The sequence below is a fragment of the Dermacentor andersoni genome, chromosome 10 (assembly GCF_023375885.2).
Source record: "Dermacentor andersoni chromosome 10, qqDerAnde1_hic_scaffold, whole genome shotgun sequence".
Taxonomy (NCBI): Eukaryota; Metazoa; Arthropoda; class Arachnida; order Ixodida; family Ixodidae; genus Dermacentor; species Dermacentor andersoni.
Window position 1 is genome coordinate 5446371 of NC_092823.1, and position 25496 is coordinate 5471866.

The 25496-nt window shown below is 45.9% G+C and overlaps 1 protein-coding gene across 1 annotated transcript in view; it reads right to left on the minus strand.

The window, feature by feature from the left end:
* The window catches only part of LOC126519722 (BTB/POZ domain-containing protein 9-like), a 199750-nt gene that overhangs the window by 47242 nt on the left and 127012 nt on the right, over positions 1 to 25496 (minus strand). The window contains exon 9 of the mRNA XM_055065337.2: positions 3937 to 4244. Within this exon, the coding sequence (XP_054921312.1) occupies positions 3937 to 4244 (308 nt within the window). The remainder of the gene's footprint in view (positions 1 to 3936; positions 4245 to 25496) is intronic.

The following is a 25496-nucleotide window of genomic DNA, read 5'->3' on the forward strand; positions in this document are numbered from 1 at the left end:
TTCCTTCGTTCAAGGTACTGTATTTACTCTAATCTAGCATGCACATTTTTTCCAATAAAATGGGTCGAAAAATTGCGTGTGCGTTAGAATCGAGTATGACCCTACATCTCCGTTACCATCTCGCCATTGGCATTTCAAGATGGCCGCCTTGTACGCACTTCAAGCCTAGCTGCCGTAGCTTTCTCCATGTGCAGTAGTACGTGTGCTTAGGCAGCGCTTCCTTTGGCTTAGGTTAGTGCACTGTCTGTGTTCCCATTTTCTGCATTTGCTCTATGCTCTATCAGCATGGAAGTGCCGACTGCAATGACATGCTGAGTTCATCACAATGCCGCAATTAAAAGGAAAGAGATCACATATGTGGAGACGGACGGAAATCGGGCCGCATCACGGGCGTTCAGAGTTCCCAAAACTTGCGCACAGGACTGGCGCAAACAGGAGAAGCATTCTACACCGCCGGCTGCTACATATGGCGCAGCCCCTATTTTGAAAGCGATCTGCAACGGAGACAAGAGTCTACACATCTATGAGCACTGCACTGTGATCTCATCGCCTCAAAGCGAGAGGCCGCACAAAGGTCAATTCCCTCATTCCTGCTACTGCACTTCATTGCATAATGCCAGTTCCCGAAAGTCGGCTTACCCTCAGAACAGCAGTCTTACGCAGTGAAGCATGCGCATACTATTGCGGTGAAGCATAGCAAGAGTGGGAAGGGTCAATTGTTATGTGACACAGTATGTATTCCTTAATTATACATGCATATCCTGTAACATTACGTGCACCGAGATGCCTAATAAGTGTACTGGCAGGCCTTCAGAGCGGACTTTTCCGCGCGAAGACCATTTTCTTTTTGGCGTGGCGGGCTGCTGTGAGATTTGGTGGTGAGTACATCCTCTCTTGTTTGCTAACTGTGGATAGAAATGGATAGTGACTATAACGAACTAATGGTTATAATGAAGTAATTATTACCTGCCCTTCAACTTCGTTATAACAAGGTTTTACTGTATTTGCACAATCCTACCTTTTTCGTTCTTTTCTACCTCATAGATTGACAGAGTGGAATTGCCTTCCGCTCGACGTACCATTAATACCAGACTAAGACTCATTTCATTAACTCGCGTTTGTTCCCTCACCCAATCTGCTCTTTTCTTATCCCTTAACGTTACACCTATCATTCTTCTTTCCATAGCTCGTTGCGTCGTCCTCAATTTGAGTAGAACCCTTTTCGTAAGCCTCCAGGTTTCTGCCCCGTAGGTGAGTACTGGTAAGACACAGCTATTATACACTTTTCTCTTGAGGGATAATGGCAACCTGCTGTTCATGATCTGAGAATGCCTGCCAAACGCACCCCAGCCCATTCTTATTCTTCTGATTATTTCCGTCTCATGATCCGGATCCGCCGTCACTACCTGCCCTAAGTAGATGTATTCCCTTACGACTTCCAGTGCCTCGCTGCCTATTGTAAATTGCTGTTCTCTTCCGAGACTGTTAAACATTACTTTAGTTTTCTGCAGATTAATTTTTAGACCTACTCTTCTGCTTTGCCTCTCCAGGTCAGTGAGCATGCATTGCAATTTGTCCCCTGAGTTACTAAGCAACGCAATATCATCAGTGAATCGCAAGTTACTAAGGTATTCTCCATTAATTTTTATCCCCAATTCTTCCCAATCCAGGTCTCTGAATACCTCCTGTAAACACGCTGTGAATAGCATTGGAGAGATCGTATCTCCCTGCCTGACACCTTTCTTTATTGGGATTTTGTTGCTTTCTTTATGGAGGACTACGGTGGCTGTGGAGCCGCTATAGATATCTTTCAGTATTTTTACATATGGCTCGTCTACACCCTGATTCCGTAATGCCTCCATGACTGCTGAGGTTTCGACAGAATCAAACGCTTTCTCGTAATCAATGAAAGCTATATATAAGGGTTGGTTATATTCCGCACATTTCTCTATCATTTCTCTATATTTCTCTATCTCAACCGATGGCCATTAAGGGTTACGGACTGGATCCCAAGGGAAGGGAAGCGTAGCAGGGGGCGGCAGAAAGTTAGGTGGGCGGATGAGATTAAGAAGTTTGCAGGCACGGCATGGCCGCAATTAGTACATGACCGGGGTTGTTGGAGAAGTATGGGAGAGGCCTTTGCCCTGCAGTGGGCGTAACCAGGCTGATGATGATGATGAAGACTCATTTCGTTTATCTCAAGTGCGATATCTTGACATTGATCCTTGACCTTTTTTTTTAGTTTTTGCAAACAGTTATCAGGTTTTCAGTGTGTTGGGTTCTATATATATGTTGCTCCGCTTGTGGTTGTTGTTTGAGCTACTGTGTAGCATTGTTGCTTATCACTGTTTATTCTCTTTATTAATAGCTTACTTTAACAAGTATTCGGCTCTTTATTTTTCTCTTGTGGTTGGCTTTCTGTACAGTCGACTCTCATTACAGCGGACCCTGATAATCTGACAAAAAACTTCCGCTTTATCCGAAGTTCGTAATATCCGAAACGCCTTGCTTCGGAAACTTTCGTCGCAATGTCTAACAACTTTATTGCAAAGAGTGAGTGACGAACGTCCAAAGTAAAAATCAAACAAAAAAGTTGCAGTTTCGCCTTAAAGGCGAACCATCGAGTGTGGTAGCAAATTAAGCAAACACAGCAGCAGGAGCGAGCGAATTAACCTTCGTGCTGTGTCTCAAAACGTCGAAAGCGTAGTGCATATGAAGCGAGATGCACTGGGCGCATTTTGTCCACATTGCAGATGACTTTGAATATGAGAACCACGCGGGTGCGGACTTTGTCCTTACCGCAGATCACTTTCAAGATATGGCACCTGCACTGTAAGCAGCAGCCACCAGAGCAGAACCACCCTCTCTCTCGCCTCCTCTTCCCCCCCAAAGAAGATGGTGCGTTTCTGCACCACCTTTCTCTCTGGTGCGATATTAAGCCGCGATCGTTGGCTGACCCTCGCAAGTCAGTTGTCTGCCCATGTCGACACGACAAAAGTACATTTTATGTGCCTGATATTGAAAAAAATTGCTGCTAATTTTGTCCGCTGTAGCCGATAGTCCGTTGTAGCACAGTCTGTAAAAAGCAAACTTCGTTGCATTAATAGGTAGAACAAACTAAGGCTCAAATATTGTCCGTTATTTCCGAAAGTCTGTTGTATGCGGGTCCATTGTAACGAGCGTAGATCCCTGTATAGCATTTTGTTTCATTAATCTTCATTGTGCTTGTCAATTCTCTATATGTTTTGTAGCACTCTCCTCTGTAATGCATATGCGCTTGAGGGTAATAAAATGAAACGAAATGATGACACACCAGCTCATTGCGTACTTTCTTTGCACACGTGGCAGATTAACTCTAAAGCATGGCACACGGCTGTGCATGTGCTCAGCCACAATGACAGCAGCTATACGCAGCCATGGCTGTGCTTGAAACGGAAACGCATGCCAACCTGCCCCCCCCCCCCCCCCCCTCCCTCTTCTCACGCATGCCTGATCGCTTTGCCGCGAGCTTGCTGCCCGCCCGCTCTTTCCCCTTGCTCGTGCAGGAGGACAGCACCCATCAAGCCACCCTCCTTCTCATCTCGCCCTTGCATGCTGTCACTCGCACCTAAAGCACATAGTGCGCCTGAAGTGCGACAAGATCTTATCTCTCTCGGACTTTACACGGAACATGATGTTGCTCCATTTAAGTAGTCGCTCTTGTCGCATGGCACGCGATTTGAGAGGTGCATTCATAAGCAGCCACTTATAATTTAAGAAAATTCCAGGACTTCCAAGGGCCTTGAAAACATACTTTTAATTCTCAAGTGTTTCAAGGACCTGTGGGCTCCCTGGTGTTGGCAGAACAGACTACAAAGCACGACTGGTACCTTTTTGCGGGTTAGGGTGTTTTTCTGGGCTGTTGAAGTCATCTCACAAGACCACGAAAGTGCTCACCGCATGGAGTCGACGCGGTACGGCTGTGCCAGCTGCACCACAATGGCACCGTTGCCCAACTGGTGGCAGGTGTAGCCAGAGTCCCAGTCGTACTTGGAGGTGTCGCCATTGATAAGCGCGTTGCGGCTGCGGCTCACCCCTTCCACCACGTACGCCGAGCGTGCCACGGTGGCCACATTTTCATGGGGCACCACCAGGCCCTCCTCCAGGTCAGGGAAGGGCTCCTCCTCCTCGCCAGTTTCCAAGGCAACGTGTTTGCATTCCAGGGACACAGCATGGAAGACTCGGTTCACCGTGTTGTGTGTGCCCTGCATCGCATTGACAACAGTGTCAAAACTTGGTGCCATGCTAGTTTCTTAAATGGACACTAGAGAGAAACACTGACTTGGTTCAAATTGCTAAAGTATTCTTTCACAACTCAATTTTAATTTTTTTTTCAGGGTAAGATGCCACAATATGTTGGTTACTAGAAGAAAAAATTAAAGTTCAAGATCTATACCTAAAAGCCAAGCATGAAAATAAGATGTGAAAAGGGACAAGCTAGACAGGTGGTCACTTCTCCCATCTCAATCTTGCGCCCAGTTTTTGCTATATATAGACATGCACCAGCCAGCCTAGCCATCCTCTGTTCCATACCAATTCAGAGTTCGACATACTAAACCTTATGCCAAGGCTTCAGCACTGGTACGTCAGTGCTATGTCAGTGAGCTTAAAGTGCTTTTTTTTTTATATTTGGGCCACTGAGGCTCTAAGAGTTATTGAAACTTGCCGAGTTCAGTCTAGTACCTTTAGAATACAATGTACCTGCCATGGTTGCTTAGTGGCTATGATGCTGGGCTGCTAAGCACGATGTTCCCATCCATGGCGGCCACATTTCGATGGGGGCGAAATGTGAAAACACCCGTGTACTTAGACTTGTGTATGTTAAAAAACCCTAGGTGGTCCAAATTATTCTGGAGACTCCCGCTATGGCGTGCCTCATAATCGGATCATGGTTCTGACACCTAAAGCCCCATAGAACACCAACAATACAAAACAATGTAGTCTATCTTTCCCAATTGACAGGGGTGCAACAGCTGAAGAAAAATTTGATATAATTTTTGGATCAGGAAAATCTAAATTTGGAGCATATTGCGGAGAAAAATAGCTCCATTTTAATGGAGCACCAAATATTAAATTTGGAGCAGTCTAATGTAGAAGAAAGCTTAATTATGGAAAACAAAAAGGCGTAAAGATTTACAGCAGTTATTTAGAACCAACTCCAGCAGTGTGACATAGCTACAAGCCATAAAACCACCGAGGTTGTTCTTTTTTTTTTTTTAAAGCTCCGTGCATAAAACTGACTTGGTGTAACCTTGTTTTAGCTTCAGTGACCAAGGTCCCGCAAGCCAGTGACCATTAAATCCTACAAAAACCCACACGGTAGATTTCAATTTGTTCCAACCTGCTGAGCAGGTTGCTTAGAAATTCGTAAGACCAAGCAATTCAACACAGACCAAAGAAAAGGCTGGTATAAAAAATGCAAACAGATATATTTGCACTTCAAAGTGACTTAGACATGAGTGGCATTTCACTGGACTAGGCTAGATGACTAGCCCCAACTTATTTGTACACCAAACTGCTCTTGCACATGAGTAGCAGCTGACTAGACCATGACTAGAAACCTTAAAAACCAAGCTGCTCTTGCACATGACTATAGGCTAACCAACAGCTTGTACATGGCTAGATATTAATGCTTTGCCTTTTTGATCATTTGCTTTTCAAGTTCCTTGAGTTTATTAAGTGCCTGCTCAAGTTTTGCATTTACTGCCATTAGAAGCATGCGGTCACTTTCTACCTTATTCATGTCTTTTTGCTTGATGCCGGTGTTGATCATCTAGCGTTCAGCACTAGTGAGCAATGCCTTGCTGGCCGCCACCTGCTCCTCCAATGTTCTCTTTTGCCGCTTTCTGTCGCTTCCACTTGCTTGTGCTTTCTTCAGCACTCATCCTCTGTGCATAGTTTGCTCGTGACTGCTTCACACTCCTCAAAAGGTCAAGGCTGAGAGTTACCTTAGTGGCACCACCGTCATACCACTGAAGGAAACTTTTAACACGGTGCATTCCATTGATGCTGGCAATGCTCAGAGAGCTCCATCCATCTATGAGGGGCTTGTTTTCACTGAAACCTCGTTCTAGTTCGGCATTGCCATGGGGTAGAGAAACAAATGCTTTTATGAGCTTAGAAAGCAAGGGATATCTCTGTTCACCTGTTGTTGCCTTCAGGCGAAATACGCTTGCCCAGTAGTCATCCACCCTTCCTTCCAAATGCAGAGCACTGTTATCATTATCACACTTCAGCATGAGCCATTCACCAACAACAGACAACACCTTATCACCTAAAACCTGAGGCAGCTGTCCTTAATATAGCACAAGGACCACACCTTCTGGTCAGCGTCACACCGCAAGGCAAAAAACCTTGCATGCATGATCACTTTGTTTGTCAGAAGGAGCTTCTGAAGGAGTGCTTTAGAACAAGTGAGGTAGAATGCTCGAGCTCCGAGGCAGAACATTTTTTTCTCAGAGGGGTCCCAACTTCCATTGCTTTCTCTGTGTCCAAGCCAATTTCCGGCCGCGCTTGCCAGAGGGTTGCATCGTCCAGGTTGAGTTTGGTCAAGTCTTCTGCACTCCTGTTGCAAAACACCTCACCTCATAAAACGTGTCTTAAGACTCATCGTACCAATCCCAGAATCTCATCTTGAAGGACATCTATGAGTGGCTCTTTCCTTTGGAAGAAGTTCTGGAACCCAGTAAAGAGCTCTGAAGCATTTCTCAGGAGAAGCACCTTTGCATAAAGGGCCTCGCTGCAAAACGCTGCAGCAAGTCTGTTGTGCTGGGTCTGGGCATCTGGTCGCTGTCTAACAGTGCTCTTTTCCAAAAAAAAAGAAGAAAAAAAGGAAAGGACTGTAAGGCAGTAAACTGTTCCTCCAGGCAGGCTAGAAGGTACTGTCAAGTCAACCAGTAGTTAGGGACCTTTCACAGAAAGACATTAGGTGCTATACCCAAGATTTTGTGGTGTTCTTTGAGGCCCTCAGCACGCACAGGATGCTCAAAGTAATAATAAACATCCCTCACAAGTTTCTCAACGTCAGAACAAAATTAGTCCAAACCCTTTGAAAATGCACTGTAGACATTGTGCAGAATGCATTCCCCTACATCGACTAGTTTTGGGTTCATCCTCCGTTTCAGCTTCGACTTCACACTCATTCGGGTCATTGCTAAAAAAAAAATCAACGTAACCTTTGTCTTAGCAGCTCTGTTAGGGCATCCTCTATGCACTCTACAAAAATACCTCCAGTGGCATGGCCAAGGTTAAAAGAGTTCAAGTGTTCAACAACAACCTGTTGAATGCTTTCAGAGAAATATCTCACCAGCAAATCCAGTTGCTGTACACGCTGCTCAGGCTTTGAAGTTTTGTCAATCATTACAGAAAAAAAAAATGGCTGTGGCTTAGCTAAGGTTAAGCCCAGGATGCGAAGCATACTAGCCTTTATTTTAGTTGTTGAACCACTGTTTAGCCTGGTGAACTGCTGTTGCTTGGCTATATTTGGTTCGGCTAGACGAAGAAACAACTCATGCGTTACTCTGCTTCGCCTTCAAGAGTGGAACGCGACAGCGTTCCCGTCGACCCGCCAAGGGGTGTAAGACAATGGGCTACGGCGCAGCGACTACGCGCCCCGCATTGGACGCGGTGAGCGTCGAGCAACGCAGCGTTCGGTGCGGCAACGAAATGTGCGCCTGAGCAAGCAATGCACACCTGAGCCTTAGAAACAGCTCGTTTCTAAGGCAACACCGCATTCACTAGAGGCACTTTTGTACCGCTTTGAAGCATCGTACTCGTGGCTCAGTGGTAGCGTCTCCGTCTCACACTCCAGAGACCTTGGTTCGATTCCCACCCAGCCCATCTTGCAAGAGTTGAGCCAAAGCCACCTAAAAACAAGCGCAGCTGCTTATATACTGCCGCAACGCCGCGAGCGACGGCGCGAGTTAGAGCCCCGTTTCTCCTCTGTCGTGACATCAGGGTGTCACGTGGTCAGCCTTGAAGGCGACGCCGCGAGCGACGGCGCGAGTTGGAGCCCCGTTTCTCCTCTGTCGTGACGTCACGGTGTCACGTGGTATGGCATGGGGTCACTAAATGTCATTGAAGGCGACACTGCCACGCCTGAGGAGCTGGGTTGAGCTCTAGTAATATGCTTCGCATAAAAACAACATTCGGACGACAGAACTCTGTTAGGAGCTTTCACATGAAGCAAGGCCCCAGGCCATTCGAGATGACATAAAAAAGCTTTGCCCTTCCACAGTTGAAATTTTTTTGCTATATCACTGCCAGGAAACGTCTTATAAATGTCTGTTGCAATGTTGCCCTAGGAGTACAGAATGCCCTTTGATACAACCGACATCGCAAGAAAGGCTTCAGCTTCACAGACTTGATCTTGCAATGAGGCACGAGGCTTCCCCTGTGAGAAATCTATTGTGGCTTGCACAGCCTTCGGTGCTACTAGCACATCATTTGAGTCTGTCTTCTTTGCTGCTGCCTCCAGGTGCTTTTTCATGCCTGCATGGTGCTTAACAGCAGCTGTTCCATGCTGAGCACAAGAAATTGTCACGTTGCAGAGGATGCAAAAAACATCCATCCTGATCCGCACCAACGGCCAATTGGATCATTGTTGCAATCAACTTCATTCAGTACTGAGGTGCTGAATTTTGTGCACCACCCTGAGAGGAAAAAAAAAATGATCAAGTAAATTTTCTAAAGCCAGTAATTTCGCTGCTACAATGCCTACCTACAGTCACTGGCTAATTTTTTGGGCTCTGCTCTGGGGGGACGGGTAAACATATCCGCATAGCATGGCACTTAGTAAAAAATATTTGCAAACAAAGCTGACTTGATGGTATTTCACTGTTCCAGTACCCGCAAACTTATTTTTGGCGGTCTTGTGCTATGTAGCAGCGATACAGGATTGAAAATCTGTGACCGGTGCACGTTTTCTGACTGGCCGACGACCAAAACAAACTTCAAAAGTTCCCCATTACGTTATATTAGTGCAAATGCGCTAACCACAACTGATGCAGCTGCTGCACCATCTGACGATTCCAATGTTATTCTACAAATGAGACAAGATAGTAATTACCTCATGGAACATGAATGGCGCAACAGAATACCGGCAACTTCCCAGTAGCCTCATAAGACATGGGCAACACATACTTTAAGAACATGTGGCGCTTAAAACCCAGTCATTTCAGTAAAAAATAAAAAAATAAATCAACAATGAAATTCGTGCGCGTCTACACTGCCGAGTCAACTAAGGGAGTGAAAAGGATGACGCCGTCGATTTTGCAAGCATATATATGCTTTCCTTTGGCTCGCATGGCATCAGCATCAAATGGCCAATGTTTCTATCGAACACATTGGTGGCAGTGACAACGTTTTTTTGAACGAAGTTTCTACTTTAAATGAACTAACCTTTGCTCATGTTGAATGCCCGTGCACAGTAGCATTGCAACACACATGGAAAAGCAGCTCCAGTCAAAATAAAAATCCAACCAGTCTCTTAGCATCTACACCACACATGCACGCACGACCTGCATGCACGTGCCTATAGTCAACTATATTCTGGTTCACTATACATGTGGCCTTTAGCTGTGTTTTCCGCGACTGGATTGGATTGGCTACAGACGTCCGATACATTGACAAAACTGATGGTTGCCAACATGGCTCTTGTATGTCGCCACAACAAGTTTGACTAAGAAACTTTGCAGAAAGTCGGGGCATTTTGGCACAGTGTGGTGCTATCTTGACAAATTTCACGCTTTTGGCGCAGCTGTTGCACCCCTGAATTGAATGTTACTGAAACCTTAGCAAATGCAGTCGAAAGCTATGGGATCACCATCAGTTGTGTTGTTTCTTGCACATTTTCTGGCTCAATGACCAACTTCTTACAGTAAGAGTGGTTTTTTTTTGTATTGTATAGAAGACTAATTTACTAATACAACACAACTTGCTATTGTCATTAATGTCCTTTTACAGGGCGCTGCAACAACACGAGAATACCATGTTGGAATGGTTGACTTGGCCAAAAACACAACAATGGCTGTGCAGATGAAATTTTCAAAGCAAACAATGGTTTATATATACAGTAAGAGGTCCTATGATTCAAGAACCGTCGGCAAGACCTTCTGTCAGAGCAAAAAAGGAAAATAAAGAACAGGGCACTGTAATGATAAAACGTTTGCAAACGCTTAATGAAAATAGCAAAGGGTACAGTAAAACCTCGTTAATTTTACCCTTGTTAATTTGGAAAATCAAGACTCATTCTCTTGTCCCACCAGGCATGTGCATTATTTAGTATCAAACTCTCGTTAATTTGGATGTATTGTTGTACATCAATTAATTCAGACAACCTGCAGAGTGTGGCAAGCTGGCAATGTGCAACCCAAAAGAGCAAAAGCGGTGCCAGGTTCCAAACGAAATGAAGCAGTGGAGTCTGCATTGCCATAGCCATCAGCAGAAACTGCCCGGGAATAAATAAACACTTCATGCCTATTTGTGAATTTATACTTTTTATGCTTGCGTTTAGTGCCACACGACACCTTGAAGCACACGCACCTCCAGGACTGCGTAGTCCCCATCCATGATAGCATCAAAAGAAAGCACAGTTGAGGCAACAGTATATTGACATGCATACCTGTATATCTCTATTGGACGACCATGTTTTACCGCCTAACAAATGTTATCGCACAACGCAGGATGCTCCTGCATGCATCGTAAGTTTCTTGAAAGTTATCAATGATTGTATCCGCTGTCTGTTTTTACCGAACCTTCTGCTATCTGATTTCATCACGTGATGCGAATGGTGTAGAACTTTGTGGAAGACACGCGGGTGCCAGCGATTAGTCTGGAATGGAATGGAATGGAAAACTTTATTGGTTCTTTAAGATATTAGCGAGTTGAGCACGAAGTCTTCATTCTTGAAAACTTTGGGTCCTCTTCAGCCTTGGGTGGGCCCCTAGTCCAGGGCACCACTGAGTCGGGCCACCTCGCTTGCGAGTGCTATGAGGGCCCTTTGGACCCCTAGCTCGCAGCTGGTGAGCCGGCTCTCCCATTGCTCCGCACTTGGTGTTGTATGTTTGTGGAATGTCTTGTTTCTCTCGCATTCCCATGTGATGTGATATAGTGTTGGCCTTGCTCCGTACCACGGGCATACGGCGCAATATTGTGTGGGGAACATCCTGCTTAGTATGTAAAGATTTGGAAAGGAACCCGTCTGCAGTCTACGCCATCCTGCGGCTTCCTCCTTCGTCAACGCTTTGTGTGGTGGGGGGTACATTCGACGACTGATGTAAAAAGCCGACGCAAGACCCACTGATCAGATTTTGACAATCGCCAACTGTGTTCGACGATCGAGAAAATTCTGGAAATGTGCACTCAGCAGTACAACCAACAAGTGCTCATGCCGCAGTGCGCCATCCAAGGACTGGGTTCCGACAACCTTCAAGAGACCATCAGGGCCATTGTGCGTGAAGAACTGCGCAAGGTCTTGCCTTCATCGCAACCTCAAGTGGCCTCGATAGCCAACATCGTGAAAGAAGAGGTTCAGCGATCGCTTGGGGTTGCTGAGGTGCAACCACAATTACCGCTGCCCCAGCCAAAAACGATGACCTACGCCGCCGTGGCATGCCGTCAAGGTCCCCCTCTGCGACCGTGCAGGGGCCCTGTAACAATGCAATTCCGCCGTCCACCGCCGCCACCGCCAGCACGCCAACCCATCGCACCTACGCTAAAAAGACAGACATTTAGCGCACCCCCTACTACCGCCCGCTCTGCTACCACTGTGGAGAAGCGGGTCACGTCTACCGACGATGCCCATACCGGGAGATGGGACTGCAAGGGTTCACCATTAACGCGCTGCGACCACAGCTTGGCAAATGACCTCGCGGTATCGCCGACTACCTCGCCGCTACTCAGTGGAGCTCTCGACGACCATCCTGTTCGCCATCACCAGGCCGCTACCTGTCGCCGCAGCGCTGTCCATACACTGGCCAAGTCCAAGGCCGCTCTGCCAGCCCATATCCACAAAACTAAGAGCAGCAACCGATGGATGTGCGGTTGCTGTTTGTCGAACTGACGAAGATACTATCTCGACGACATAACAATGATATGCCGCTGTTCCGACGAAGTCTGGAAGCAAAGAATATGCCGATGAAAGACAACCTGATGACGCCATCTACCAGCCGCAGGTCAACGCAACGCAGCCGTGATCCGACGCCAAGACCCAACTGTAATGCGACACAAAGAACCACTGACCTCGACATGCTTCTCGACGGCCATACAGTCACCGCCTTAGTGGACACAGGAGCCGATTACTCCGTCATGAGTGGACATATCGTCGCCCAGTTGAAAAAGTTCAGACTGCATGGGAAGGACCTCAAATATGGACCGCTGGAGGACACCTCATTACGCCGACTGGAATATGCATGGCAAGAATTACCGCTAATGACCGGACTTACCCTGCCACCTTCGTTATCCTCCAACAATGTCCACGAGACATCATTCTCGGCAAGGACTTCCTGAACCAACACGGCGCAATCATCGATCTGAAGTCGAAATTGATAACGCTGTCGGAAGATCAAGCAATACCGCCGGAGAGCTCTTATAGTCACTATGCCTTGAGTGTGCTCAAAGATCAAGCGGGCATCCCGCCGCGCTCCAGCATTATTATTTCCGTGGGCACCGAAACACCAGTTGACATAGAAGGCGTCATGGAGGATGACCAACGTCTACTACTCGACCGTGAAATTTTTGTCGCAAGAGCGATCGCTTGACTGCACCGAGGAAAACAAAAGTGTTGCTGACAAACTATATATCAAAATGATTATTCAAAAATAGTGTAGGTATAGAAAGCGAGTGGGTGGAGCCCCTAGTCCAGGACTCCAGTGGTTTGAGTGGTCCACTGTGCCTCGTCGAGGAGCGCTAGTTGCATCTCTTGATCGTTGCTGGCGAGCCAAGTCTCCCACTACTCCCTTCTGGAAAGTTTACTGGCTATTTTCTATGTATTAATTTTGGGTGGCCTGTTCTGGCAATTTCACGTAATGTGGGCGAGAGTTGGCGGGTGCTGTACAGCATGGGGTGAATGTCATGTTTCAAATAAAGGTTTGGATATGTGTGCGTCTGTATTCGGCGACAGTCATAAGAGTCCCACCTGGATAGGTCAGGGTGTGGTGGACTACGTTCGTCGCTCGCGCCGAAGGTGCTCAAGGATGTCTCGTGGTAAGAAGTGGTTTTCCTCAGAGTGGTCGGCCACTCGGTTGACAAAAGCACAAGCTACACCGTCCGCTCTCTTGTTGCCCTCGAGTCCTGTGCGACCCGGGCACCAGATGTTCACGTAGTTCTGCATTAGGTCGGATCCTAATAGGTGAGTGGTGCTGTGTGGTAGCCTCCCGGTGAGGAAGAGTCTACATGCGACTTGGGAATCTGTAAAAGCTATCGACGATTGTCCCAGAGCGTCCTTAGTTTTAACAGCTAGCGTGATGGCTGAAGCTTCTGCGGTATTCACAGATGCAACTCGAGCCGCGACGCAAGTCCCAAATCCTTGATCCACGACCGCTCCTACTACTGCGAGGGCGTACTTGTAAGTACCGCATCGAGCGACATCTGTGTAGACCTATCCGGATTTCCACCGAATTGCTGCATTAACTTTCGAGCTTGACCACTTCTACGACCCCAGCGATAATTAGGACTCATGTTCTTGAGGATTGGGGCTACTATGATCCTTTCACGAAGGACTTTAGACAGAGATTCTAGTTCGTCTCCTGCATACTGTGGACGAATAGGGGAACCTACGTGGCAGAGTAATTTCTTGCCAGAGGAGGTTAAGCTAAGCCTCTCCCATTGAGGTATGAGCACCGTTGCCCGTAGCTCCTCGTAGTTATTGTGAATCCCGAGGGCTACCAGGCGTTGAGTGGAGATTCCCTGTGGTAGGCCGAGAGCCGCTTTGTACGATGTTCTGATCAACGCATCTGGGGCATTTAGTTCTGTTTTCATGGGGTCCTGTAAAGAGAGGCTATATGTGAGACGACTTAGCACAAAAGCCTGAACGAGCCGGATAGTCTCTGTTTCCTTGAAACCTCCTGGGTGATACGTTACTCTACCAATCATACAGGAGATCTTTTTCACCGTAGTCCTAAGAGTTTTAATGGTGTGGTCTACTTGTTTGTTGCTTTGCAGCCACAGTCTGAGGACTCGCATTTTATGGACCTCCCTTGTCTGGCTGTCCTCTAGGAAGAGGATGACCAGCTCGTGAGTTTGACGGCCTCGACCTTGAATCCTGATGAATTCTGATTTATCAGGAGTGCAGCTCATTCAGCTGCTGCGAGCGAAGGTTTCAACAGCGGTTGCTGCTGTGTGCAGGATTTGTTGTTTTTGTCCTAAAGAGTCGCTGGTGGCCCATAAGGTAATATCGTCTGCATATAATGCGTACCCTAGCCCGGGTTTGACATTGAGCTTTTGGCTAAGCGTCTCATGCCGATATCGAAAAGAAGGGGGGAGAGTATCGCCCCTTGTGGTGTACCTTTATTGGGCATGGGAAAAAGGTCTGTGTGCATAGTGCCGATGCCTACTGTCACTATGCGAGAGGTCAGGAAAGAGCGGGCGTAGTCGTAGATTCGTTGTCCACAACCGATCTTCTTCAGCTCAGATAAGATGAGTTCATGTGACATAGTGTCGAATGCGTTTTTCAAATCAAGAGCTAGGACGAGATGTTCTGCACCAACCATGACGTTGCAAAGAACTTCGGGAAGTAGCAGGAAAACATCCCGAGTTGACAAATGTTGGCAGAAGCCGAATATGTTTGTGGGAAAGAGGTTGCGGTCTTCAATGAAAGACGTGAGGCGTGCGTGCGTGCGTGTGTGTGTGTGTGTGTGTGTGTGTGTGTGTGTGTGTGTGTGTGTGTGTGTGTGTGTGTGTGTGTGTGTGTGTGTGTGTGTGTGTGTGTGTGTGTGTGTGTGTGTGTGTGTGTGTGTGTGTGTGTGTGTGTGTGTGTTTGTGTGTGCTTGGCTGCGTGCCTTCAGAACTGCGTAGTCACCATTCGTGATGGCTTAGATAACGACCGTGGTTTCGTTCGCAGCGGTTGCAACAAACGACAGTTTCGTTTTGATTCAATGCAATGCGCATGCAATGTTAAACACGCTAGAAGCTGTCGAGGATAAACGCAGATTTTACTGTGGCCCGCATGATTAAAGTGTACTATAACATGGTGACATCAGACCTGCCAGCTTCATTGCACGGCTGTCGCCAACCAGCTCACTAGCAAAAGAATAATTGAGATGTGTGTGCAGTAGTGAAAAACTAGTCTTGGATGAAGTTGTAGGTCTTAACTGTGCTACAGACACACTGTGCGAAGTAATTCGCGAGACCTTCATTGCTGCAACTGCTAGTAAGTCACAAGATGACGAGAACTGCTGCTTCTGCACTGCTTTTGTGTAATATCGAAAAATTATTTCTGATTCATTCAGTAAATAAAAGTGTTTTTATGCGGTCAACATTTGTTTATTGTTCTCTTGATACCCTCTAAAATGAACATTTGTTTAATTATGACATTTTTTCAGTCTTGTGAAATGTGAATTGACGAGTTTTTACTGTAGAAAAAAGAAATAGCCATGCTATCACACATAGAATGAGAAGAGAAACTATACATCAAATAAAAGCTATTTCAGCTTATCTTAAACAGTTCAATAGATGTACAATGGAACCTCGATGATACGACTTTCTCGGGAAAACGTCATATAAATTTGGTTGTGTATTCTCACCGACTAAAATGATGCCCGTAACACGCAGTTGTGCATAAAAGAGTTGCAAGGAGCTTCAATTTAGGCTATAGTGCAATACTTTGCAGGACTATGAAACCAAAACCGCCAGAAAAAGTAAATGTGAAAAGAATACTGCATCGCGTGGGCCAATCACACTTAATTGGAAAGATTTAGCCTACCGTGTACTGCGACCCATGCCTGCTTGCATGGGAAAATGTTTTTTTTCTTATTCACAGATATTTAAAAAAAGATTGGTCAATTTCTTAGACTTTCTTTGAGCAATGCAGCAAGAGCTGTCTTTCAAGTGCAGCAATGTCCGCAAGGAAGTTACCTAAGGCATCATCACCTGCACAAGCATGAACCTAGGCACAAGCATGGTAGCATCTGTGGCGTCATCCTCGACTGAGGTGGCAGCCAGCAGTGTTGGCGATGACCCGCATGAAACCAGAAACTCAATGACAGACACATGAGAAGTCACGTGCTCATGCATAAACAGAGAGCTCTGAGCTGCGTGCATGAACACACATATCCAATACAATCTGCATGCCTTCCTGTAGCTGATCGGTTCAATCTTCATAAATGCTTGTGGGCTTGGCGGCTTTGCCACTGCGCAGGCCACTAATCCTTTCGTCTTCGTCATGCAGGTTGGTGACCGTCTCAGCCTCTTTGCCAAAAAGTCTAATAACTACTACTTAGTACAGCTGCCAAGCCCACAGTGTTGCTGATCATTTTTATGTTGTGTTCTCCCTGCTACTCTTTCTTTCTGGAGATATAGAAACTAACCCCAATCTGGATACTGCAGCTATCTTAGCTGAGCTAAAGGAGATACCTACTGGCCAGTCCAAGCTTATTTCTGAAATCCAAGATCCAAAATCCCAGTTATTAGTGACAGACCGGAATGTATCTGACCTTGGCCAACGTATGACTGAACTTGAGAGCTATTATGAAAGCTTTCTAACACTTAAAAGAGACACAGAAGTTAACTGCGCTGACGCAACTAAAGCTACTCGCTTAATTTCAAATCGAGAGGCATGTTTTGATGATGCCAAAAACCAAACACGACGGAGCAACTAGGTATTCTACAGACTCCCTGAATTTACATCTGAATCGTATGCACAATCAGAATAACTTATCATTAGACATTGCCGCGAGCATTTAGATATACATATTGACGCAAAAGAGATAGATCGCACTCATTGTATTAGACATCATTCGAATGACCAGCCCCATCCAATAATAGCGAAATTCACATTTTTCAAAACAAAAGAAACTGTCCTGTTGAGCGCCCACAAACTAATAGGTACCAATTACAGTATTGGCGAAGATTTTTGTCGTGCAGTTCAAATTTATTGCAGCCCCCTCGTTGCATTTGCCAGAAAGCAATCTGCCTCATTTAATCTGCTCTACAAAACTCTGCACATCGGACCGAAGCGCTACGTGTTTGATAGCATATCTCAAACCGTAAAAAGAACTCGCATAGCAATCGTCAGCCCGCAAATATGTGATTACCCACTCCGAAACCATGCCAAGAAATAATCTAAGCGTCAAGTCGTCTCTAACATCATGCTTTCTTCAAACAAAACCTAACCAAACGTACTAACTACTAACCGAAACGTGGTTTACCCTTGATGTCACTGACACAGAAGTACTTGCTGACTTAGCAGGTTTTCAAGTTTTCAGAAATGACCGCACATGCACTCGAGGGGGCGGTGTATTGATTGCTGTGGGCCCTCATTTATCGTGCACACCAACAGACATCATCTCCGATCTAGAAATGTTATGGCTCATTTTTCGCTCACCGGCGCAATCCGATTTACTTGGGTGTTTGCTACAGAGCTCCGCATACCTGATCTAACTTTTCAAGTAACTAGAACAATAATCTGTGCGATCTCGGTACAGCACACCCTAATTCACATATCTTACGATTAGGAGATTTCAATTATCCTGGTATCGACTGGCAGAGACTAGGTCCCTCGGGTACGAACCACAGAGGGTTTTATCAAAGGGTTTTATATAAGTATGTTTAAATGCCAATCTCATTAAGTTAGTAGGGAACCAACGCATGTTGCTGGTGACGGTGCTAATGTCTTGGTTCTTATACCAACTACGAATCCCAAGAGCTTATCATCTATCATGTATGTTCAAGAGATTAGTGATCACAAAGTTATCCCGGCTTAGTTTTAATTTTACCGTGAATGCTGCAAAAGACACAAAAAAAAAATCGATACTTCTCCATAAAAAAAGGTAGCTACAATGCAATTACCCATCATTGTGAGCGAGGGACCTGTAGTGGTCCCGAAATATCATTAAATGTTTTATTTCCTTTCAAACCTTAGGGGAGTACCGGTTTTATTTTGATTATGTTTCCCATCCCCCTCTTCGTGGTTCGTGACTGTGGCTGTTAAGCTGGCTGTACTTTGTTTAATGACTCGGTGGTCACGTGACAAAAAAAGGGGGGGGGGAGTATCCGTGGAGGCGTGAATTACAGGTCTGTTCGATTTGCCTGCGCCACTTTGAACCAGTTGACGGCAGTGCACAAGACATTCAGAAATAGTGAATCTTGACTTCAGTGGTCACCACGTTGGAATTCCTTTTGGGTGTCATGACACCCAAAAGGAATTCCAACGTGGTGACGTGGTGCAGGCCTTATGTTCTATCCACCTAATGTGCACCATCCGTATAAGTTTGAGAGGTCCTGAATCGCAGGTGTGGTCGGTTTCTCATGTGAACATGTTGCATGTACGGCAGGTGCACATGGGTGGGGTTTTAATGGCACTAATGTCCATGTGCTGCATTCCAATAAAGAAGGGCGTCAGTCAGGGAGATACAATCTCTCCAATGCTATTCACAGCATGTTTACTGGAGGTCTTCAGAGACCTGGATTGGGAAGAATTGGGGATAAGAGTTAATGGAGAATACCTTAGTAACTTGCGATTCGCTGATGATATTGCCTTGCTTAGTAACTCAGGGGACTCACAGGGGGGCTCACTGTCCTGGACAGGCAAAGCAGAAGGGTGGGTCTGAAAATTAATCTGCAGAAAACTAAAGTAATGTTTAACAGTCTTGGAAGAGAACAGCAGTTTACGATAGGTAGCGAGGCACTGGGAATGGTAATGGAATAGACCTACTTAGGGAAGGTAGTGACCGTGGAACCGGATCATGAGGCTGAAATACTCAGAAAAATAAGAATGGGCTGGGGTGCGTTTGGCAGGCATTCTCAGATCACGAACAGCAGGTTGCCAATATTCCTCAAGAGAAGTGTAGCAGCTGTGTCTTACCAGTACTCACGTACGGGGCAGAAACCTGGAGGCTTACGAAAAGGGTTCTACTTAAATTGAGGACGACGCAACGAGCTATGGAAAGAAGAATGATTGGTATAACGTTAAGGGATAAGAAAAGAGCAGATTGGGTGAGGGAACAAACGCGAGTTAATGATATCTTAGTTGAAATCAAGAAAAAGAATGGGCATGGAAAGGGCATGTAATGAGGAGGGAAGATAACCGATGGTCATTAAGAGTTACGGAATGGATTCCAAGGGAAGGAAAGCGTAGCAGAGGGCGGCAGAAAGTTAGGTGGGCGGATGAGATTAAGAAGTTTGCAGGGACAACATGGCCACAATTAGTACATGATCGGGGTAGTTGGAGAAGTATGGGAGAGGCCTTTGCCCTGCAGTGGGCATAACAAGGCTGATGATGATAATGATGATGCCGTCTCTGTAAATGCATATGCATCTACAGCCAGAGGTAGACACGCTGTGACATAATATTTCCGAGCCCGTGATGTAAATTCAAAGCTAGTCTTGTGACGGGTCACTTGAAACAATGAAAAGAGACCGTTGTGCGCCTATGAACAGTTTTTAGAACGAGGGGCCGCTGTATAGTATTTTGCGAGGATGGTGGCCGTGACATGCAACAGTGATCCCATGCATTTGCTTTTGTTCACGAAGTGGTTTGTCGGCTTTCTGAGGGCTATGTGATTGCTGCAAATAAATCTGCGTTCGTTTGGTAACCATAACTTTATTCGAGGACACCCGACGATGCAGCTCCGATTAGGCATAGCAGGCTTGACAGTGTGGCCAAGGGTGTGGCCGTGACTAAAATTCGCTGCTGACCGATAGGATAACGAGCGGCAAACCATTGATGAAAACTTGTTGCTAATATGCTTCTATGGGTGGCTCATCAGTGATCAGTTACGAGGTCATGCATACGAGTTACATTGACGGCACTCAGGTCTGTGGTTGACCAGCTGGCAACTACCACGAGCACATGTGCCAAGTTGATCTGTGTGCTCACATGTGGGTAGAAAGCAAACCTGTGTGTGTGCACACTGAACTCGCGTATTTGAATCGATCAGTGTGTCTTCCGGTGGCTAATCGGCCCAATCATCACACAAGCTTCCATGCTTTCCAAACACACTGCTTTTGTTGTTCTCTCCGTTCATGTAGCATTCATCGTTTCGATCGGTCCAGTCGACCTGGTCAAACCTTCCACCAATAAAGTTTGTGTACTGTGGGTATGTTGCACATGCCAAAGCACCGAGCACAGCCTGGTAATTCACCAAAGGTGCCGGTATGCAAAAAATCAACTATTTGAGAAATTGGATATTACCATATTTACACGATTGTAAGTCGACTCACATGTAAGTCTATCCCCCCCATTTCGCGTGTGACAGGGAAAGAAAAAAGAGCATACCCGAGGGCGCATTCGCTAACGAAAATTTATTGGTAGCTGGCATGGTCACTGGACTACTCATCTTCACTTGTGCCACCATCCTCACTGGTGCTGCCCTCGTCATTGCTGCCACGGTCCCACAGTGTGTTGTCGTCCGGTGAATTTCCACACTTGGTAAACGACCGCACCACGACATCTTGTGGAACAGCAGCCCATGCCAAATGCACCCAACCACATGCAGCCGCCGAAAGGCTCTTTTGACAGGTCCAGTTGGCGTAAGTTCGCGGTCTTCTGCCGCCAGCCACTTGTTGTACTCACGGTGGAGCAGGTCCTTACAAGGCGAAGATCCGGGCTTGTTTCATGACTATGTTGCAGTTCACTGGCAGGGACCGATCAGGCATTTCAGCGACGTAAGCTGCAAGCTTGGCCTACAGCTCCGGAAAGTGTCCAGACTTCGGAACGTGGGAAATTCTTCACTTGCCGTCACAGGTGAAAATTTTGCTTCGCTGCAGTTTCCACTCTTGCACCACCCCTTCAGAAACATAGAGCTTGCGGCCCACTGCGCAGTGATTTTGTTCTTCAGCGTAAAGAATGGCAGCACTCTTTAACACTGCTGTGAATGAGCACCGAATGTTCAGTCGGCCTGGAGCACTCATGATGACTGAGGAAGCATGGAAGTAGCACATATTTGGCCGTCAAGTCGAGCACGTCAAACTAGCTACAGGGAAAGAGAAACACGTGAGCAGTGTCTGCTCTTCCATGAACTATCGATACTCCCCGCAAGCGCCGCCGTTCTGAAGGTCCTGCCGCAAATGGAACAGCGGCACTTCCATCAACTATCGACACCCCCCCCCACCATTATTGTTGTGTGCGCTGTATAACTCTAAAAAATGTTGAAAAATCCTTCCGAAAAGTGAACAAATGTGCGGGATAGCATAAAGCTACGAGTAGAGCCATAGAGCAAACATAAAATTGTAACTACCTTGTAGCTCCCCTGATATCTTGTTGGTCTCGCTTTTTTGGCGGTGCCATGTTTTGGTTTCGTTTGTAAGTCAACCTCCCCACCCACTTCAGATTTTCAAATTTTAAAATATAGGTCGACTTACAATCATATAGATACTGTAGGTATTCAATTTGTGAATTGCATTATTCAAACATTCACTATTTGCTTCGCAATCCAATATCAGAGTATTCACACTCGACGCAGCTGGTATGGTACTTACGATGTAAAAACCAGAAACTGAAAAGCAAATTCAGCACCGTATTGTAAAGGTCTTAATACCGCTGCATTTACTTTTCCATTTCTGGTTTTTACAGCATAAATACCATACCGGCTGCATTGCATGAGTTGTTCTAGGTGTTTTCACGTTTTTCTTCATTGCTTGTGCGTTGTGTGCATATGATTCCGGACCCCATGAAAAATCTTGGCCACCTGTGCATTTCCGCTAGTGTACGAAGATGGTGATGGGAGTGACGAAAGTCACTGGCAGTGCAGGCAGTATGCCAGTAGGCGATGGCAGAGACGATAACGAGCCCACTCGGCGCCCGCGTTAGCGATTAAAGAGTCCGTGAACATTGTCTGCAGCGTTGTCGACTGTAGCAGTGGTGACTGCGAGACACTACGAATGATTGATGGGCTAGAGAGCATGACCTTGGGAGCAGCGAACTAAGCAATCCCGCACTGACTGGGCACAGGAGTGGCGCTACAGCCAACATGGCTGACATTCGTTCTTTCCACTTCATACAGGCCGTGGCTTTGGTTCGCAGGATTCCTTGGCCATGGTGTCCGTTCTGCGAGTGCCCCCGCCGCCTACCTGCTTGAGCCTAAAGTGGTCCACCCCTCGCTGGTCGCCGATGCCACTGGAGGCACTTTCCTCTGGCAAACTGGGTCAGCCCCATCGACAAGAACAGCAGTTCCAATGGAACTCATGAAAGGCCCCGCACTACAGTCCGGCTTCAGTGGGCACAGGAGTGGCGCTACAGTCAACATGGCTGACATTCGTTCCTTCCATTTCATGCAGGTCTGTAATGCCACTTGCCTTTATGATATACATTCTAGCAATCTGTCTTCTGCTGTTCCCATGCCCCCAAGTGTTGTGTGATTTGAGTGACGAATGCTTTTTCGTAATATGCCAATTGCTTTGCTGTGGTGACATTGGAACCGATCCTGGCCCTGACGACAACTCTCAAAAAGCAATCTTACAGCTTTTAAAAGATTTGAAACGCCGGACGAGCAGTCTAACTCAGGGACAGGCGGATCTGTTGACCGCCGTAAACGAAGTCAACGAAGCACAGAAATCGCTAGAAGATAAGATTGCCTTGATGGGCGAAAGGTTGCTAAAAGTCAAGGCCACAACTGGTACCGTTGACCGTATTGAAAATGTTGTTCATGTGATGCAGAAATCTATTTCCAATATAACGTGACAGAACGACATCAACTTTCGCCCAAATGAGCTTGAGGACAGGTCTTGCCACAACAACCTTGTTTTCTTTAGTGTAACTGATAATAATGAACCATGGAGCAAAAGTGAAGAAAAGATTATCGGCCTTCTAAAACAACACATTTATAGCAATTTAACCTTAGACGCAATTGAACGAGCACACCGCTTAGGTGTGCTCAGGTTGTGTAACACATCTGTAACCGAAGATTTCTCGTTTGCCACTCGTCAGGCTCGCAAATGTTTAATTAACTTTGCTAAAGCATTACCCTAGTCACCTCCTTACCTCCTTCGATCTGTTTCTCAATGACACTTGCTATATGTACGATCGCAGTAGCAGTAGCATGTGGGAACGAAGTCGCAATCCTGCTTTAAACAACAGCAGTGATAATGCCAATAATGCCAAGAGCCAATAATGCCCTTGCCAATGGACCTGCCTCTAACACACGCGCTCACTCACACCATGGCGATTCGCAAAAACATTATCCCAAGCGCACACCGAAATAACAATTGACGAGTGGAAGTGGTGGCTTGTCCTGTTCATGTTTATCAGTTCTGGTTTTACTTACTAATGCTAGGAGAATCATGAAACATCGTGATGAACTTGACATTACTACCATATTTATTCAAATCTAGGCCGATAGCTTTTTTCAAATAATCATATGCCAAACTCTAGGGTCGGCTTAGATTCGAGAATTTTTAAAAACGTGCCAGTTTGTAATTGAAAATGATAAATATGGTGCATAGCTAACGCCATCTAGAAAAATCAACACTGCAGCTGCTACTTGTCACTGCAGTGGCAAACTCAAGTACACAAGCGACGTCGCATTATCGTAATGGCACTAGACAGGCGATGCCACAATAGTGTTGCTTTCATATGAGAAGTTGTGCTAGCCGCAAAGGTATCGTCAAACATTCAAGCCGGGCGAGACTTCGGCATCGATGAGAAAAATGTCCGTCATTGGAGGGGACAAAGGGAGGTGCTTTTTGCGTGTGCTGCAACGAAGAGATGACAGCAATAAGGAAGATAAGCACGCGCTAACAGAGAGGAGCTGTTCACCGTGATTGCGCCACGTTTCAACACGTACGAGCCGTGCCGCACTGCGCATGCATAGACGCGCGGATGCGAGCTTACGGGCATCCTACGAGCATGCGTATGAGGCTAGCAGTGATGATGACCTAGAGTGAGCTCGGCGTGTTCATATTAAATAAATGCTGTTTTCAGTTTGTGAACGCTGTCCTCGCTTTTTGTTCAGCTTACATTCGAGGTAAGTTTCTTGAGTTTTTCGGACTTCGGACATTCGGGGGTCGGCTTAGAATCGGGACCGGCCTAGATTTGAGTAAATACGGTATATTCTCGTGCGATGCTGATTTAATCGTGTTAACGGAAACATGGCTTAAAAAAAGCATTCATTTCATTCAGCAATGTTACGAAGAACAGGAAATCACTGGGAAGCATATCACAAGGTTGAAGCAGAGTACCGCGTAGTGCTCTGTCATGACAATGATTATTACTCTACTAGTAAACATTCTCCCAGCCCTCTTATTAAGCAATCCTAAAGCATCTTGCAGCAGTATAAATGTGACGGAAACCAGTGTTATTTCTCTTAATAATTCTGAAAATGAACTTATACCATCTGAACAATGCGCCACCGTGTTTAACAACGTTTTTTTAGACAATTTTTCTTCATGTGGAGTTGATTGTGTTAAGTATATGTCACAGCATGATTGTCCTTTGATGTCCCCTATCACGTTCAAGCACTCTGGAATAGTACATTTCATCGACTTGCTAAAGCTTTTTTCGTCTTGTGGAACTGACAGTATCAACTCTAAATTTCTAAAACAGACTAAACATTACTCATCTTTGTTTTTGCCTAAATTCTTCCAGCAGTTGCTTGATCATGTTATCCTTCCTTTTGATTGGAAGATTAGGAAGGTGGTTCCTGTTCATAAATCAGGCAAAAAACATTCTCCATTAAATTATCTGCTCATTTCGCTAACAAGTATCCCTTGCAAACTGATGGAGCCCGTACTGTACAGTCATGCTTAACTTTTTGGAATCAAATTCTTTCTTTACGTCATCACAACTCGGCTTCAGGTGTTCGTTTTCTTGTCAAACTCAATTACTTCTTTTCACTCAGTGCTTGCACTCTATACTAGACAAGAAGTTCAGAATCGATTGCGCCTTTCTAGACTTCTCGAAGGCTTTTGATAAGGTTACTCATGTGCTGCTTATGCAGAAACTTTCCTCTTTAAACCTTGACCATAATGTACTTACTTGGCTTGAATACTTCCTAATCAATCGCCGACAGTATGTTTCTGTCAACGGTCATGATTCACCCTTAATTAATGTAGCACCAAGAGTTCTGCAGGGCTCTGTTTTAGGTCCATTACTTTTTCTAATATACATTAACGACTTGCTCGATTGTGTGTCATCTTCAGTTTACCTATATGCCGATGACTGTGTCCTGTATCGTGAGATCCGTGATGATAAGGACCAAGAAATTCTACACACTGACCTAAATAACATCACCGCTTGGTGTAAAAGCTGGCTCATGAAACTAAACCCCAAGAAATGCAAGCTGACTGTTACAAGACGCGACGTGTGT